The sequence below is a fragment of the Petaurus breviceps genome, unplaced genomic scaffold (assembly GCF_028583685.1).
Source record: "Petaurus breviceps papuanus isolate PSGF00001 unplaced genomic scaffold, PetGlider_PUasm1.0 90792, whole genome shotgun sequence".
Lineage (NCBI taxonomy): Eukaryota > Metazoa > Chordata > Mammalia > Diprotodontia > Petauridae > Petaurus > Petaurus breviceps.
In genome coordinates, this window is record NW_027187347.1 from 9,875,971 (window position 1) to 9,894,517 (window position 18,547).

Below are 18,547 nucleotides of genomic sequence, written 5' to 3' on the forward strand. Positions count from 1 at the left end.
CACAAAAGTTGAAATCTCCTCTCCCATCTACATAAGGGGTTGGGATTGAGGACCATTATCCATTAACTATCTTTTCAAGTCACCTGGGAAAGCACAGTTCAGCTTTTCCAGTGTGCTCCCATGGTAACTCTATTAATACCCTAGTTTCTTGGGTCTCTTGAACTGGAAAAGTCTACTCTCAAATTTCTGGTCTCTAACCTGTATTCCAAAAGCTTTGGATAAGCACATGGAACTCCCATGAACCCCCTGCCCCACAGTTGCCATTACCAGTCCCTGCAGGGAGGAAAATTCTCAAATGCATGAATGAAAAGTATTTATTAAGCACTTACTATGTACCAAGCACTGTGCTACATACTATATTAAAGAGAGACAGTTCTGGCAGAAGCCCAGAAGATGACCCTGGCCGGCGCAGGGGCCTGGACACTGGGGCATTCAGAGGCCCGGACGAGGCCTGATCAACATGGCAGCAAGTTGACCCACCAACCACAAGAACCACTGCCAGGACTATCACTGAAGGGCTGGGATTGGACAGAGCAGAGTAAGAGTCAAATGCAGGGCCCCTGCCAGGGGCAACAGCTACTCCTGGGACTACCAATCCACAGCCTAGAAATTTAAAAAGCCCCTATTTGGACTTACAGGGACCAGGATGGCAGAGTGAACCCCAGCTGCTCTAATCCCCTGCTCTGACCCTGAAAACATAGTAATTATTGCCCCAGGGCAAAACTTTAAACAGTAAAGGCTTGGGAACCCTAGAGGAAGGGTGTGGCTACGGCCCTGCCTCAAAATGGGTAAAAAAAGCAGACTGCAAAGACAAAGACTTTGGAGTCCTACTATTGTGAGAGGGAGGAACTAAATTCAGAGGGAGACTGTGTTGACTCCACACCCACAGCTAAAGCCTCAACAGGGAACTGGTCTCAAGCACAGAAAGCATTCTTAGATGAGCTCAAAAAGAACTTTGAAAACCAAATTACAGAGATAGAAGATAAAATGAATAATTCCTTTAGAATCAAAATTGCAAAATTAGAAAAACATTACAATGAAGAAAACAGCTCCTTAAAAAGAAAAATGTGTTATATAGAACAGGAGCTCCAAAAACTAACCACGGAAAATAATTTGCTAAAAACTAGAATCAAGAATCAGTGAAACAAAACATCAAGAATGAAAAATTAGGGGTGGCTAGGTGGCACAGTGAGTAAAGCGCCGACCCCAGAGTCAGGAGCACCTGAGTTCAGTTCCGACCTCAGATACTTAACACCCACACGAAAAAACTAGCCATGTAACCTTGGGCAAGTTATTTAACCCCAATTGCCCTCCAAAAAGCAAAAAAAAAAAAAAAAAAGAATGAAAAATTAGAAAAAGAGGTAAAATATCTCAATGGAAAATAACTGAAAAACAGATCCAGGAGAGATAATCTGAGAATCATAAGCCTACCAGAAAATCATGATGAAAAAATGAGCCTGGACAACAACTTCCAAGAGCTCATCAAGGAAAACTTCACTGAGATACTAGAACCAGAGGGTAAAATAGAAATTGAGAGAATCCACTGGTCACCTCCTGAAAGAGATCCCAAATTGAAAAGTCCAAGAAATGTTGTGGCCAAACTCCAGAACTACCAGGTAAAGGAGAAAATACTACAATCAGACAGAAAGAAAGAGTTCAAATATCGAGGAACCACAGTGAGGATCGCACAGGATCTGGCAGCCTCTACACTGAAAGATCAGAGGAACTGGAATATAATTTTTCACAAGGCAAAAGAGCTTGGGTTACAACCAAGGATCACCTACTCAGTGAAACTGAACATATTCTTCCAGGCAAGGAGATGGTCATTCAATGATATAATGGATTTCCAGACCTTCCTGATGAAAAAGCTAGAGCTCAATGGAAAATTCAACCTCCAATTAAGAGACGCAAGCAAGACATAGAAAGGTTTTATCAAAGGTACTGCCTTGCCTGTTTTAGTTCTTCTGCTTGGTGGATCATGGTTCCTATTTGCATCAGGTGGACTGTCTGTTCTTCTCCTTCCCATCCCAAGAAACCTCCCATGCTCCTGCAGAGGGATTCAAGCTAAGTCAGAGGGAAAAAAAACAACTAGATATTTCTTTTCTTCTTCTGCTCCCCTAACCATTTTGTTTTCTGTCTCAGCTCTGGACCTCTTTTTGGAAGGGACATGGAAGGCAAAAAAAAGGTCAAAATTTTATATTTGAAGGAAGGTTCACTTTCTTTTTTTTATTTTTTTTTTTTAAGCAATCGGGGTTAAGTAACTTGCTCAAGGTTACACGGCCAGTTATTATTTCTGGGTGTGGTGCTGAGTATCTGAGCCCAGATTTGATCCAGGTCATCCCGACACTGGAGCCGGTGCTCTTACTCGCTGAGCCACCTGGCTGCCCCTAAGCAATTGGGGTTAAGTAACTTGCTCAAGGTTACACGGCCAGGTGTTTCTGGGTGGGTGCTAAGTGTCTGAGCCCGGGATTCGATCTCCAGGTCTTCTCAACACTGGAGCCAGTGCTCTTACTCGCTGTGCTACCTGGCCGCCCCGAAGGTTCACTTTCTAATGTAGGAGAGAAAAAGTATGTGGGGGGGAGGGCTGGCGGAATGTGAATTAATCATTAAAAAAACCAACAACAAGAAACTAAAGCAATAGAAATGTTTGGAATATTCAAGCACATACCCCCTCCCAAAAAAATTCAGAAGTGAACATAACAAAATCTGAATATTCATTTCTTGCACAGTTTGGATTTTCACCTTAAAAAGTCTTCTAATAGAAGACTTCCCTTCAACCCCTAATTTTATTTCAGCATTGTCCTGGATTCTCCCTACACATTCAGTCAGTTGCCAAATATTGCCATTTCTACTTTCACAACATTTCTCTCATCTATTCCTTCTTTTATCTTCCTTCACTTGTCTGATCACCACCATTCTCATCTCTTCCTTCACTCACCCAGTTAACATCTTAATTCAGGCCCTCATCATTTCTTTCCTGGATTATTGCAACAGCCTCCTAATTGCTTTCCTTGCCTCATCTTTCTTCATTTCAGTCCATTCTCCATATTGCCAAAGTAATTTTCCTTAAGCACCAAGTAAATCAATTAACTGAAGTGGTTCCTTAATGCCTCTAGGATCAAACATAAACTCTTTGTTTAACTTTTGAAGCCTTACACAACCTAATTTCCTTATATAATCTTTCCAGGATCACTGGATATTACTCTCCCTCCTATACAAGGTGATTCAGTCAAACTGGGCTTCATGCCTTTGCATTGGCCATCCCACCTACCTGGAAAGCACACTCTCTTTACCTCTGCCTCATAGAAACCCTCTCTTCCTTTAACATATAGCTCAGGCACCATCTTCTGCAACAAATCATTCCTGATTCCCTCAACTGCTAGTGCTTTCCCTTCCAAGCTACCTTGCATTTAACTACTTTGTGCATATTGTACTATTAACTTAATATTCATGATATATATATGTGTGTGTGTGTGTGTGTGTGTGTGTGTCCCTGTAGTCTCCCCCATTAGAATGTAAGTTCCTCATGAGTTGGGATTGCTTCATTCTTTGTACTTGTATCTCCAGCACCTACCACTGTGTCTGGATTAATAAACACCTGACAATTGAGTTCACGGGCTCAGCCCCTGATTTCTGTTGAATTTGGCCTTGATGTTTGCTCTCACAGGACACTCACTGTCTGGCTTTTCCATTTCCTCAAATTTCTATAGAGTGAAATGTCTTTGAAGCTTAAAATGCTTTATTTTAAAGAGCATACCTTTGATAATTAGTACTCTTGTTCAGTCATTTTAAAAGAAAAGACCTATTAAATGGGAAAGTATTTACTAACTCACATTCATAAAGCCTTTTAAGAGTTAGAAAGCCTGTTCCCCACAATAGCTCGGGGAGGTAGCACAAGTATTATCTATCATATTACAGATGGGGAAATCAAGGTGTATGAAAGTGAAATGACTCACCCATGGTTGCACAGCTTTTAATGTCAGAGTTAGAATGAAGAAGCAGATAGATTCTAGAGTCCAGATCCAACATGCTTACCACTGTTCTAGTCAGTCAGTCATTCTGTCAGTAAACATTTGTTAAGCACCAACTGTGTACCAAGCACATGGTGCTAAGCACTGGAGATATAAAGAAAGGCAATAACAAAACAAAACCACAAAGCCATCCCTGACTTCCGGGGACTAATGGGAGACACAATCATGTACAAGAGTCACACAGAATACAATGGAGATAATAGACAAGGGGAAGGCACTAGTGGTAAGGGGGATCAGGAATGACATCTTACAGATAGTGGGTTCTTAGTGAAATTTGAAGGAAGCCACAGAATCCAAGAGGCAGAGATGAGGAAGGAGACGATTCTAGGTTTGAAGGGCAACCAGTGAAAAATGTTTGGGTTCAAGGACTCAAGTCACCTCATTTCCAAAGCACTAAGTGGGGGAGGGAGAGTGATTGTTTTAGAAAATCAAGTCTAGTTTAGGAAAATTCAAACTGTTGAACAAATCAAAATTTAGAATTATGTCCACCACCACGCCTGCTCACCCCATCATCCATTCTTCATGAAGAATAGTCTATTGGGAGCTTTTCACAGAACATGTGACTGTCCATTCAACAAGATAAAGTTCTTTCTACAAAGGGTACTCCTTTCTTTCTCTTTTTCCATGATCCAGGGGCAAGTTGAGAAGTTCCCAAAGACGGACAGTTAAGTGCAGCATTTGATGGAGCACTGGCCGTGAAGTCAGGAGAGCCTGAGTTCAAATCCAGCCTAAGATACTAACTAGCTGTGTGACTCTGGGCAAGTCACTTAACCCCACTTGCCCCTCAAAAAAGTCCCAAAGTATAGTTAACTGTGTGTACAGAAGATAAGAAAAAATAGGGCAAAATCAATACAAATAAGAAAAAATTACCATTAGCAATCAAAAGGTTTCTAACTGCCACTCAGTTGCAGAAGACAAACTCTCCAGCAATCATAGCTCTATAGTTCTATACAGCTTTAAAGTTTGCCAAATGTATACCTTGTAACAGGCCTATGAAGTGGGTAGTACAAATATCCTTGTATCCATTCAATAGATGAGAAATCGGACGCTCAATCAACAAGGTTGCGTGATTTGTCACTTAGTCAAGTAAATGCCTTCAGAGGTAGACTTCAAGTCAGGGTCTCCAGCCTCTTTGCACTGTATTACCCAGGCTTAGGAGGAGGATATACTTTTCACATTCTTTCTGCCTCGTTCCACAGGTGGATGCCGTTCGAGTATATGTGAACAGTTCCTCCGAGGACCTCAAGTATCCTGTCCTCTTTGTGGTTCGCCAGCAAAAAGGGGTGCTGTCCTGGCAGGTGCCTCTACTCTTCCGAGGATTGTAAGTGATTATTCTTCCACAGAGGATGATGGTATTAAGTTTCCTCCACTGACTACTAGACCTCAGAATGGGCTTTGCTTCACTGCAAGGGAAAGTAAGATAGAATCATTGTGTTATTGTCACTTTATATATGCTAAGTACAAATCCATTGGGCATGCAGGGACCTAGAGAATACTGTATTTTCTGTCTGGCCAACTTAGATTTACATTCTGTTTGCTTTTCAGACATGCATAAAAGCTATGTGGTTCTATAGAACCTTGGAAGAAACTTTTTGTTTTCCAAAATGTTCTGTATCTCAAATGGGGGGTAATTCTCTGGATACACCAGTAAGGAGCTCCTGGGTCAGTGTCCCAAGTGCCTGCTGTTTGCAGGGCTCCATATAACTTGGTTGTTCTGGTGTATTATAGGTATAACCCAGCAAATGGCCAGATTAAATAGATATGAGCTTAATGTTCTGGACAGGCCTGAACAAGACTTGTGTTCCTAACTTCCCTAAATTTATTTTGTTAGAAGTCTTAACTCTCAAGACAGTCAGAAAGAGATCTTATGTTTCAGTCAGAAATGTAAAACCTAATGAAGAAAAAAATGTATTATTGGAAGAAGTAAAATTGGTTAGATTTTTTCTTACTGCCTGTTTACTGAATCTTATTGTTATTATTTTTCTTCCTCTTCTTCTCCCCCCGCCCCCCCATGGGGACAACAGGTACCAGAGAACCTATAACTACCAGGAAGTGAGCCGAACCTTGTGCCCTTCTGAACCCACCAATGAAACAAGACCTTCAGAGCAACTCATATTTATAGATGTAGCATCCATGGCTCCCCGGGGGGCCCAGTACAACCTGTTGGTTACCAAAATCAAGAGCTTCCAGCTTCAGTAAGCAGGATTCATTGTGGTCTTCCTCTCTTTCTCTGCCCGATCAATGTTGTGTATGAGTGTGTGTATGGACTTTAGTTTTGATTTTCATAGAAAAGCTTCCATTTTCTGAAAGAAAATCATCTTCTCATTAGCAACCTAAGACCCCACAGTTGGAGTCTCAGACTCCTGACAATAGGAACATAGTGGAAACCAAGTAAAATATTGAGGTCATCATGACTTGGAGTATATAGTTTATCTGTGTCTAAGACACCAGTGCTATTACAAATAAGATTACATGTCTGACGTGTTTTACAATCTGTCTTTGTTGCTTCCAAGTTAATTAGGTGAGAGATGGGGTGTAATTAGGGAGTATTTACTATTAGAATCCTAATAAGAGATTATTATAAAACATTTGCATGATTATATGAGATTTGTCACCTATAAATTTGGGTTTGCCAGGCAAACCCTACAGAGATTGTTTAATTCCTCCTATGTATTATTCAAGTAATTGCTACTAGTTGAATGGTTATAACAATTTAAACCAATTGCCTAGGTTTTCCCCAAGCTTAGTTAGCTGAGGTTTAAAGCATTTAGCTTAGGATCCACTCATTTATTGCCTTTTGTATAAAAATTGGGCAGCTGGGGGGTACAGTGGATAGAATACTGAGCCTGGAGTAAGAAAGATCTGAGTTTAAATCTGACCTCAGACATTTGCTAGCTATGGGAAAACCATTTAATCCCTATTTGTTTCAGGTCCTGTCTATAAAATGGAGACACACTGGAGAAGGAAATGGCAAACCACTCTACTGTCTTTGCCAAGAAAGACAAAGTCCATAGGGCCACGTAGAGTCAGACATGATTAAGTAACCAAACAATAACATAAAAATTTAATTCTTTGTTAAGAAACCTTAAAAATTATCTATTCACTCATCAATAACATCTCCATAGTAAATTTGTCAAGATAAAAATATAGAGGAATTTTAAAGGAAATATAAACAAGTACATGTTTTAGTGCCATGAAAGACAGAACAGCCTGAACCCTGTAGGTCAAGAGAAACAGCTGGCTTCCACCAACATCCAATCTGCAACGCTGACTTGCTTCAGACTACTCTTTCTTGGCTTCCTCCTGCTTCAAATTCTTCCCAGTTTGGGCCTTGATAATAACTTTGTTCTGGCTCTCTGGTCATGAAATTAGCTGGCAAGGCTACAGTTCCTCAGCTCTCTGGAAACTGCTTTTCCAGTCCTAAGGTGTGTTATGGGGGTCTGGGGTTTATGCAGACCCATTTTCCTTAGAGTTCAGTCATTCTCAGGATGCCTCTCTCTGAGCACCCTGGAGCTTCTCACCCTTTCAGAACCAAAATGCAAAAGGACTTTTCCCTATCTGGGTGCCAATACTCCATTTCCTAATTTTGAGCTTTAGCTTTGCCCATCTCACCCTTCCTCTGGATGATCTCCATGTTTTATCCCTTATTTGCATGCCCTATTACTTTTATGGATGGTTCCCTGAGGCAAATTTTACTAATTGCACTAATAGTCTAATATATTTGACTGCTTTGGTTCTTGATGGGTAAGTCACTTCTCATGCCTGTGTCAGACAAAATCCAGGCCTGCTGGTTTGCATGCATAGTTGGTGCCTCTGAGCTTTAGTCTCCATGTCCTCATCGTATGGCTTCTCATTCCGGACCAGTGGGCTCTCAGACTCTAAACTGGGAGTGGCTGTGGCACACTGGAAAGAATCCTGAGCCTGGAGTCAATGGAGCAAATCCTTGCTCTGCCATTTACTGCCTAAATGACCTTGGACAAGTCACAAGCTCCGTGGGCCTTGGTTTCTTCACCTGTAAAATAATGGAGTTGGATTAGATCATCTCCAGGTTCTCTTCCAGTTGTAAATCCTATGCACCTGTGCTGCTGGATGTGCTTCCCCATGAGCTCCCCTTCATTAGCTGGGTTGACAAACACACCCTAGATTCAACAGAAACTGAGGCCCTTTTCACGTTTTCAGAACAAAATCCTACACCTTCCCAGTACAAGTCAGAGTGTATGGGACCCTCCCCTCTGGGTGTGGATCCTAAAGACTAGATGTTGTTACAACATTAAAGATAATGAAACATGTCTGGGCATTCAGGGAAGCTGCATGTTCTCACTCCCAGTCTCTGGGCAGGGTCATTTCATCATAGGTTAATTAGGTACCTTTTTTTTTGCTAGATAATAACTGTTAAAAATTAATGCTTAACTCTCTCAGGAAAACTTTTACATTCTCCCACTTACACTTTTAAAAATCTAAGAACCCTCAGCCCTGGGTTTGTCCATGGCCTCACCACAAGCCCCTAACACATCTTCTCTGGCTAATGCTTTAAAACCTAGTCTCTTGATGTTAATAAGTGCTCAGTTCTACCTAGCTAGCTGTGATCTTAGAATCCCAGAATTTACAAGTGGAAAGGACCTTTAGGGTCATCTGGTATATTCTGCAGATGAAGAAGTTGATCTTCCCCAATTAAGAACATGTTTGCTTATTCCAGAAATAGAAAAGGACATATTTCTTTGCTCTTACTCTGTGCAGAACCATACTTTTTTTTTTTAACTGGGAGAAGTTTCCTTTGGCATTTATGCCATCCCAAAACCCTCACCAAGGGTCCCTTGGTCCACATGGTCCTCTCCTCTGCTGCTTTATAGATTTTATATTCAACAAAATCTTAGGAGCATACATATTATTTCAGAGCTTCCCAGTTAGGAAAATGTCTACCATTTAGGCAGAAATGTGTCTTTCTGTTCTAATATTATTTTGTGTTTATCTTTAACCTCTAGCTTCTTTGGTAGTTGAGGTGAAAATCAATTTACTAGAAACATAAGGGTGAAAAAGAAATTAATAGAGTCTGTTAGAGTGTTAGAGTTACAGACAAGTCCTGGGAGGGCAGGTTGGGGAAGGAACAAATCTTTCATTGGAACTTCCTTCAGCCCTTGAGGAGGTGGGTTCTACTGGATAGTTTCAGTCCTCTCCTAAAAAGTTTCTGTGGGGATTGGGAGCCCTCCTCCATCCTTCCTTTCTCTGATGGAGCTCAGCCCCACTTTTCCTTTTCTTTCTCTAGTTGTCCCATGCCTCCAACTCTGCAGCTGGGCTCTCAAAGCTTCCTTTATCACTTTGAGTCTCTTTCTCACAGATTTTGTGTCTCTTTAAGAACTCCAGGTCATGACTCAAATCCATCTCCCTCAAAGATGGCATAGTCTCAAATCCCTCTCTAGGGTGAGGGAAATGCTTGTCCCTCTGAACGACAAAACCCAAGATGTCAGTCAGTTCTCAAACCACTATGCATCTCCTAGCAGCATATTTTCTTTTTTTTTGTCTATTAATTTGTTAATTTACTTTGAGTTTACAAGATTCAGTTCCCCAGTTCTTTTAGTTTCAAATTTTCTCCCCCTCCTTCCCCTCCCCCCCCATGGCAGAATACTATCAGGTATAGGATCTGCAGATACTTTCACATTAGACATTGGTCAGGTTATAAAAAAGGATTGTATCGGATGGAATGTACAATGGGAAAGAGGAACCTAGCAGCATATTTTCTCCAGCTCGATCCTAGCCAGAGACTTCTTAAAAGGTTCATCCATTTCCCCCCCTTCCTCTAGAGTGTTCCAGATGTATTTGAACAAAGGAGTTTTAGTCATACCTCTTGGCATTTTAGCACAGTGCATTCATAATATACATACAGTAGGAGCTCGATATATATTTGTTTCATGAACTCATATAAAGGAAAAAATAACAGAAAATGTCCTATGGTTGAAGTACAACCTAATCACAAGTGTTTCCCATGTCCTATGTGGATGAACATTTAGTATCTATTGACTTTGGAAAAAGGAAAAACAAAGATCTTAGATGAGGGAGCTAAAAGGAAGGAGATGTGATGTTTCTATCTCTGCCTCTCTAGAAAGTTCTTCTGCTGGAGGAAAGAGAAGCCAAGAACTAAGAGAAAAACTAGCAGAGTTTGGATTCTGTTTCTTGGGCAAATCTTTCTTTCTGGGCATCAGAAAACTGAGGTGGCCATGCTGAGCTTCCTTCCAGCTCAAGATACTAGGATTCTGTGCTGTCAGCCCCAAAATAGAATTAAGGATAAATTGCCAAGAGGGACTTTTGATCCAGAGTAAAGCAGATGAGTCACAAGAGCCCATTATTACTCTTACTGAAGTCGCCTAAAAGAAAGTAAAGCATAGCAATGATAGTTAAGTGATTGGGAAGAAAGACAATCAGCAAGCATTTATCAAGGACCTACTATGTGCCAAGCATTGTGCTAGGAGCTGGGTATACAAAGACAGAATAAAGTGGTCCCTTCCCTCAAGGAGCTTACAAACTGTCAAGAGAGGCTGTGGAGTGTAACGGCCAAAGAACCGGTCTCAGAGCCTCCATTCAAGTTCTGTCTCCACCACACGCTGGCTATGTGGTTCTGAGCAAGTTGCCTTCTCAGTACTTAGGCAGCTTCCTCCTTTTTAGAAATACAATAGAATACACATAGTAAAAATACACATAGAAATATCTGAGTGAAGAAGAGAAAAAGGAAGAAAGAGAATAGGTAGGATAGGAGAATTGGACTGTAAGAGCTAAAAAAAAAGACATCAAAAAACACTCAGATATCGTCATACTTCAACCTTTACCTAAACATTCTCTCCTAACCATAGTGTTGCAGAAGCAGCATCCTGGAAATTTTTCCAATAGTAGCAGTTGTAACAGCAACTACACTGGCATATGCAGGATGGCTGCTAGCTCAGGTTCTTAGACCTGCTTTACTAGGAAAGATAGATGTTTAAGGGGTCAACAATCTTTTTTTTAATCATATTTACTAGTTCAGGGGAAAAGTCAGCACCCTGAACTACAGAGAAAATACAAACAGAGAAATAAACACCAACGGACAGGGCTCTGACTTCCAGAATCAACTATACACTTTGCATACATCCCTGGATCAAGAGAGCTTTTACATCTGAGCAGTCAAGGAGGTCTAAACATACTGCCACTCAGAATCTTGATCAGGGAATCACAAGATCCTCCTCATAAGTGAGCCCCCAAAGCAAAATACCAACTCAGAGTATATATATGCTTCTCAGAACCAGAAGGCATCATAACCCTCCTGACTCAGTGCCTAATTAGAAATTAGCAAAAGGTGTGAAAGCCTTACTAAGCAAGGCTCTTCTAAGCAAGCTTCCCTTAATGGGCTCCACATGAGGTTATTGGACTCTCACTAAGGTCCACAGAATTACTTGACATTAATTGTGTGACCCTAGGAAAGTCACTTAGCCTCTGTTTGCCCATGTTCCCTCAACTATAAAATGGGAATAATAATAACACCTACCTTGCAGGGCTGTTGTGCTGATCAAATGAGATAATATCTGTAGAGGTGGCTAGGTAGTACAATGAATAGAGCACTGGTCCTGGAGTCAGGAGGACCTGAATTCAAATCCAGCCTCAGACACTTAACACTTACTAGCCATAGACATGTGACCTTGGTAAGTCACTTAACCCCAATTGTCCTGCCTTCCCCCCTCCAAAAAGCAAAAAAAAAAAAAAAGAGAGAGAGAGAGTATCTGTAAATGTTGCTAGCACAGTACATGGTCCTGTGCTCAGTCATTTTCAGTCATATCTGATTCTTTATGACCCCCATTTGAGGTTTTCTTGGCAAAAACCCTGGAGTAGTTTGTCATTTCCTTCTACAACTCATTTTACAGATGAGGAAACTGAGGCAAATAGGATTAAGTGACTTGCCCAGGGTCATACAGCTTGTGAGTGTCTGAGATCAGATTTGAATTCAGGAAGAAGAGTCCTCCTGACTCCAGGCCCAGGGCTTTATCCACTGTGCCATCTACACAGTGGGTGCTTAATAAATGTTTATTCTATTCCCTCCTCCCTAAGATTACATTGCTAATTAGGAGTAGAGCAGGGTAATACTTAGATCTCCTGAGTTACCTAGGACTCATTCCCCTTCACACTGATTCCTTTCTGTCTTGTTCCTGGTGATAAAGTGTCTCAGGCTCAGAAATGCCCATCACAATAGTTAAAAATGGTTCTCTGGTTTTAAACTGAGGTTTACAGCCTCTATTGAAAAGTTGAAAGGATAATGACCTATCATCATAGGTTTGTGGATAGAGTGCTGGGCCTGGAGTCAGGAAGATCTGAATTCAAATACAGATGCATTTACTAGCTGTGATTTGAGGCAAGTCATATAACCTCTGTTTGCCTCAGTTTCCTGAGCTGTAAAATGGGAATAATAAAAGCACCTCTGTCCCAGAGTTGTTATGAGTATCAAATGAGATAATATTTTTAGAGTGTTTAGCACAGTGTCTGGCACAGAGAAGATGCTTATTAAATGCTTGCTTCCTTCCTCCCTCTTCTACCTCTAGAAACAATGACGTTAGTGTCTTGTCTGAGCTATCACCTACTAATGTTAGTTGCTTAGGGAAACGTATTTCATGGACTCATAAGTTTGAAGCTAGAAGAGCTTTTCAGGGTCATATGATCTAACCTCCCCATTTGACAGATGAGAAAATGAAGGACTAGAGAGAGTAGTTGAGTAATTTTCCCAGAGTCAGTCAACAAGCATTCCTTAAACAGGAAACATCAAAATATGAAAAAACCAACAGGTATATGGGAGCCAGGGGAGAAAGAAAAAGTTTTTAGAGATGGGGCAGGGGGAGAGGGGAGAAGAGGGGGGAAAGGGAAGATATAAAGAAAGGCAAAAACATGGCCCATGCTCTCAAGGGGCTCACATTCTAATGGAAGAGACAGCATGCCAAAAAAAAATAAATATAATCTCTATGCAGTGTAAATGAAAAGTAATATCAGAAGGAAGGCACTAGGAACTGGGCGAGGGGAGGGGGGGAATTGAGGGAAGAGGGGAACATTGCATGGACCAGAAAAGGCCTCTTGCAGAATTTAGGATTTGAGCTGAGTCTTGAAAGAAGCCAGGGAAACCAGGATGGGGAAGGGAGGAGAGAGAATGTTCTAGCCAGGAGGAGACAGCAGTGAGAACTCATGGAGTTATGTCATGTGCAAGGAATGTCAAAAAGGCCATTATTACTGGGTCATTGAGGGGGTGAGGGGAATGAAGGATGAGAAGATGGGAAAGGTAGAGAAGGGATGGGTCATGAAGGCTTTAAAAACCAAATCAAGTTTTATCTACGTGATCCTGAAGAGAGCCATTGGAGTCCATTGAGTTGTGTTTGCCCTTCATTTTCAAAGAGGACCATGGCATCAGGGAAATGATGACATGACTTGTAGTTGACTTTGGTTTGAGTGAGGGAGGGCTGTGCAAGGTCACCAGCCTCACTTTCTCCTCCTGAGCCATCTGGGTCTAGTGGCCAGATATTCATCAGGAAGACTGGAAATGTCCCAGGATGTAATGGGAGACCCTGGCCCTTTTAGGCTAAGGCCTTCTCAGGTTCTCATTTTGGTTTTCCTGCCTCAAGTCTCTCCCCAAGACAGTTCATTCTCCACTCAGCTGCCAAAATGATCTTCCTAAAGTACAAGTCTGACCATGGCACCCTCTCCCCTCCTGATGCCATGGTCCTCGTCAAAAAAAAAGGAGAAATACAACCTGTGAGTAGACCAAGCTACCTGAATGGGAACCAATCTAGTTGGATAACTTAGCTCATTCTCTCCCTCTCCCTCTCCCTCTCCTTCTCCTTCTCCTCTCCAAAGGAAAGCAAATTTTGATGGCCAGAAGCTGCCCACTTAACTTGGGATTTACTGGCTAGATTTCTTTCTTTCTTTCTTAAGCCACCATTTTTTGCTTTGTACCAAGCTGCCTCTTAATAAGCTAGTAGTATTGTTTAATAGGTTAGACACTAGAAAAAATCTGGCTCATTCATTACGGATTTTGACTGATAGCCTAGCCTTCCTTTGCTCTCCTTCTTCATCCTTACCTGCTCCCAAACTAGCCATAATATGTAACTATGGAAAGAGAATTGAACATTTTATATTTCTCTAAATCAAAAAAAAAACTTATATGGACTCTTCATGATATTTTTCCCCTAACAATGGACCTTGTTATCAAAGAGATTTCCTATCACTATTGTAGTGAGATGTGAGGAATGGGAAATGTTTACATAATGCCATCTGCCAAAATAATCAATTTATAGTTTACGTATTATCACAATCTGCATTGGAGGACAGAAATGGGGTGGTCTTAAGGAAAACAACATATTTCCTGGATTTATGCATGTCATGCTTAGGAAAATAATGGAGAAAAGTGGAACTTCATAATTATATATGTATGTTCACACAGAGAAATAATTGGAAATCAAAGGCTGTCAAGCAAAGCTTTAGAAAACAAGTTTCTGGCCAAGAAAAAACTGCTCCCGGAAATACCAGGGTGATTCAGGCTTGCCAAGAAAATCAGTTTCTCCATCATTCCTAGGGCCTGACAAAGGGCAGTTAAGAGTACTCTGTTGCCTGGGTAACACCTGATGAAATTACTAACATTAACAACTTTGTTAAAAGGGCAGTGGTCAGGTGGTTGAGCTGAGTACTCCCAGGAAAAGGCAATCCTAGAGGTTTGCTGAACTCCTGCCATGTAAACACATGGATCAGATATACAAAATGAACCTTAATGTGGACTTTATTTCCTTTTCATGACAAAAGACCAAAACTCCCAATTGCAGTTCATGGTAACTGATGAAGGGGATTTTTGACTAAAGAAAAGGAATAAGAAAATAATTCCATTATTTGCAAGCCAGTTCTAAGAAATGAAGCAAATGTGACTCAATCTACTACTAATTAAAAAAAAGTGTCACCATCCTTAAAAATAATGCTTGATTTCTTTTCATTCCTAACTTCACTTCCAAAAACAAAAATCTCATACTCAGGTTTCTCTACTATACCCTATAGTATGTAGTATACTATATACTACTATATAACTACATAGTTAAAGAATGTTTCATTTAAACATTTTAATTTCTACCAAAGTCCACAAAGTCCTGTGATATGGAGGACATATGGAGGATTCTTGAAAGCAGTGTCACCAGAAAAGCCCTATCAGGTTCTACCAGGCTGAAAAGGCTTTGGGTTGAGTCTTAGAATCAGAATCACAGAATTTCACAGTTGTAAGGAACCTTACCAGTCATCTAGTCCATTTCATACCCAAGAGGCACCCCCACTATAACACAACTATATAGTGGTTATCCAAGCCTTTGATCAAAGACTTCCAATGAGAGGAAATACACCCCTTCTTAAGGCAGCCCATCCCACTTTTAGATACCTCTAATCATTATAGTGTTTCTCCTGATATTAAACTAAACGTCCCCTTTTGAAACGTTCATCCATAGCTCCTAGTTTTACCCTCTGAGGCTAAAAAGAAGTCCAAGCCTTCTTCCACATGATAGTCCTTCAAATAAACACTTGCAAGATAGCTCTCCTGCCCTGCCTCTTTAAATCTTCTTTTCTCCAGGCTTTCAATTCCCACTTCCTTCAACCAATCACTTCATGTGGCGTGGACCCACAGATGCCTTCTATCTTGATTGCCCTTCTCTGGAACTTCTCCATCTTACTCTAAAACATGGTTCCCAGAATTGAACACAACACTACAGAGATCATCAGACCAGGGCAGAGTATTATAGCTGGACTATCTGTTGTTGAGGCATTTCAGTCATGTCCTGCTCTTTGTGGCCCCATTTGGAGTTTTCTTGGCAAAGATACTGGAATAGTTTGCTATTTCCTTCTCCAGCTCATTTTACAGATGAGGAAACTGAGGAAAATGGGGCTAAGCGACTTGCCCAAGATCACATAGATAGTAAGGGTCAGAGTCTGGATTTGAACTCAGGAAGATGGGTCTTCCTGATTCCAGACCCAGTGCTGTATCCACTGTGCCACCAAGCTGTCTCAGCTACTGCAGCCTAAAATTACGTTAGCTTTATGGATCTGATCACATCACTGACTCACAAAATCCTTTTCAACAAACTACTTTCTAGACATCCTTCCTCCCCATCTTATGCTTGTGAAGTCAGTCTTTTGTACCCGAGTGTAAAACTTTATATTTACCCCTATTACATCTCATCCTATTAGATTTAACTTACTGTTGTTCTCTCTTCTTCTTCTGAGGTGCCTTTGGGTCCTGACTCTGTCATCCTGCATGTCGGCTTTCCTTGGTTTTATGTCCCTTGAAAACCTGATAAGGATGCTGTCTGTAGCTTTATTCATATTATTGATGAAAATGTTGGATAGAACAGGGCCAGGGCAGCTAGGTGGCATAGTGAATAGAGCACCAGCCCTGGCGTCAGGAGGACCTGAGTTCAAATCCAGCCTCAGACACTTAACACAAAACTAGCCATGGCCACGTGACCTTGGGCAAGTCACTTAACCCCAATTGCCCTACCATCCCCGCTCCAAAAAAAAAAAGAACATGGCCAAATACAGATCCTAGGGCAGTCCTCTAGAGACTTCCTTTTGAGCTGACATCAAGCCTTTAATATCTGCCTACCCTCTGAGTTTGACCATTGAACTAATTCCAAAGTACAGTGATCTATTTGTACTACCATCTAGCCTCTATCTCTGCACTCTTCCCAAGAATAGAATGAAATACTTTCTCTCCTGAATACCTTGCTGAAGTTCATTTGTGTCTAAAGCATTTCCCCTGATTTACCAGTTTAGTAACTGTCACGAAAGGAAATAAGGCTAGTCTGGCGTGGCCTGTTCTCTTTTTTTCTCTCTTTCATTATTTCCCTTGACATTCTTGACCTTTTATTCCTCTAAATGAATCTTGTTATGATTTTCTCTAGTTCTAACAACTCTTTGGTTTCTTTAAGAAGGCCGACATAATACCAGTGGCCAGAGAGCTGGTCTCAGGGTAGGAAGACACAGGTTCAAGTCCTGCATGTGGGTATATGCTGACTTTGGGACCATGGAGAGTCATGTAAACTCTCAGGACCCCAGGCATCTCTCTAACTTGTGAAACGACTGCTGATCTACATCAATAAAGGCAGTTTCCTCCCTGGGAGATTACTACGTAAATAAAATTACAAGTCCATAAAAAAAGTACCTTGGTAATTTGATTGGTAAAACACCATCTCTATAAATTAATTAAGTTATAGTGCCCCCTCTGGGAGTATGTTCCTGACTCTACATTCATAGACTGCCAGTTGGGTCCTTAGGAAGGCAACTACCTCAGTAGTAGTAAGTAGTAATAAGTATTCTTCTAGGGTATTTTGTGGGTCTGCTTTCCTAAAACTAGAGCTCACAACCTCCACCATTATGCTTTAATATCCAGCCAGCAGATACAATTAACCCAAAGTGAAGCATTTACCGGGACAATGTCCCAAGAACAGTAGTTATAAAGCATTCCTTTCATAAACCTGCAGCATGCAGCATGCTGCATGAATGGAAGAGTGGGCAGAGATATAACATACGTTGGTAACATTGGCACACATCTAGAGAACACATGTGACCAAGACAACTCACACCTTTTGTCACTACAGATTCCCCACGTCTTTTTTCTTTTACTAGTGTTTTCTCCCTTGGGCTCCTTGGGCCTACTTCTCCCTACATCTTGACTCCTGACTACCAGGGCTCTCTTGAATCTGTGGCTGACTCTCTTCTTAGCTGCTAAGGGTCACTTATTAGAGACACTTTCGGCTCTCTCTCTCTCTCTCTCTCTCTCTCTCTCTCTCTCTCTCTCTCTCTCTCTCTCTCTCTCTCTCTCTCTCTCTCTCTCTGTCTTTCTCTCTCTCCCCTTTCGTCACTCATGTCTTGTTTCAATGTCCTTTCCCCACAGAAAGGGACATAGATCACATTCCACAAACCTGCCTCCTACCTTGACTGTTCTGGAAAGCTTTCTTTTTAAGGTCCTCCAGTGGAGTGGCCAATCTTCAGCCAATCAATGACAGGCTAACCCTCTAATTGTATCAGGGAGAACTAAGTAACACAACATGTCCTTAAAATTCATTTAACTCATTAATACCTTGTTTATCTAACATCTATCTGCCATTTAATTCCTGTGATAACATCAAATGGTCAGAGGGAGGCAAAGAACCAGCATTCCTTAATAGATTCTCCTTTTTTCCCACACTCCAGTTAGACATTTACTGTCCCCAGCAAATCAACTAGGCTTTTTTGGCACATACATCTACATTCCCAATTATGAATAGTTCTCTAAATGACTTGGGGAGGCTCAAGCATTATTCTTTTGAGTACCTTCCTCTGTGCCTTATATTAAAGAGCTTCAGCAAAATCCATGAGGCACAGTTCTTGGACAATCTGGAAAGAACATGCTTTCATGAGAGAAAAGGCCTACCATTGGTGGTGGACCAGGAATTACACACCCCAAATTCATGGCTATACAATTTAATAAATTGACATCACTTTACAAAATT

General features: G+C 41.2%; 1 protein-coding gene across 8 annotated transcripts in view; it reads left to right on the forward strand.

The window, feature by feature from the left end:
• The window catches only part of SIDT1 (SID1 transmembrane family member 1), a 171,126-nt gene that overhangs the window by 41,165 nt on the left and 111,414 nt on the right, over nucleotides 1–18,547 (forward strand). For all 8 annotated transcript variants that reach the window (XM_069069883.1, XM_069069884.1, XM_069069886.1 and 5 more), the window contains 2 exons: nucleotides 5,231–5,352; nucleotides 6,056–6,226. In XM_069069883.1, the coding sequence (XP_068925984.1) occupies nucleotides 5,231–5,352; nucleotides 6,056–6,226 (293 nt within the window). The remainder of the gene's footprint in view (nucleotides 1–5,230; nucleotides 5,353–6,055; nucleotides 6,227–18,547) is intronic.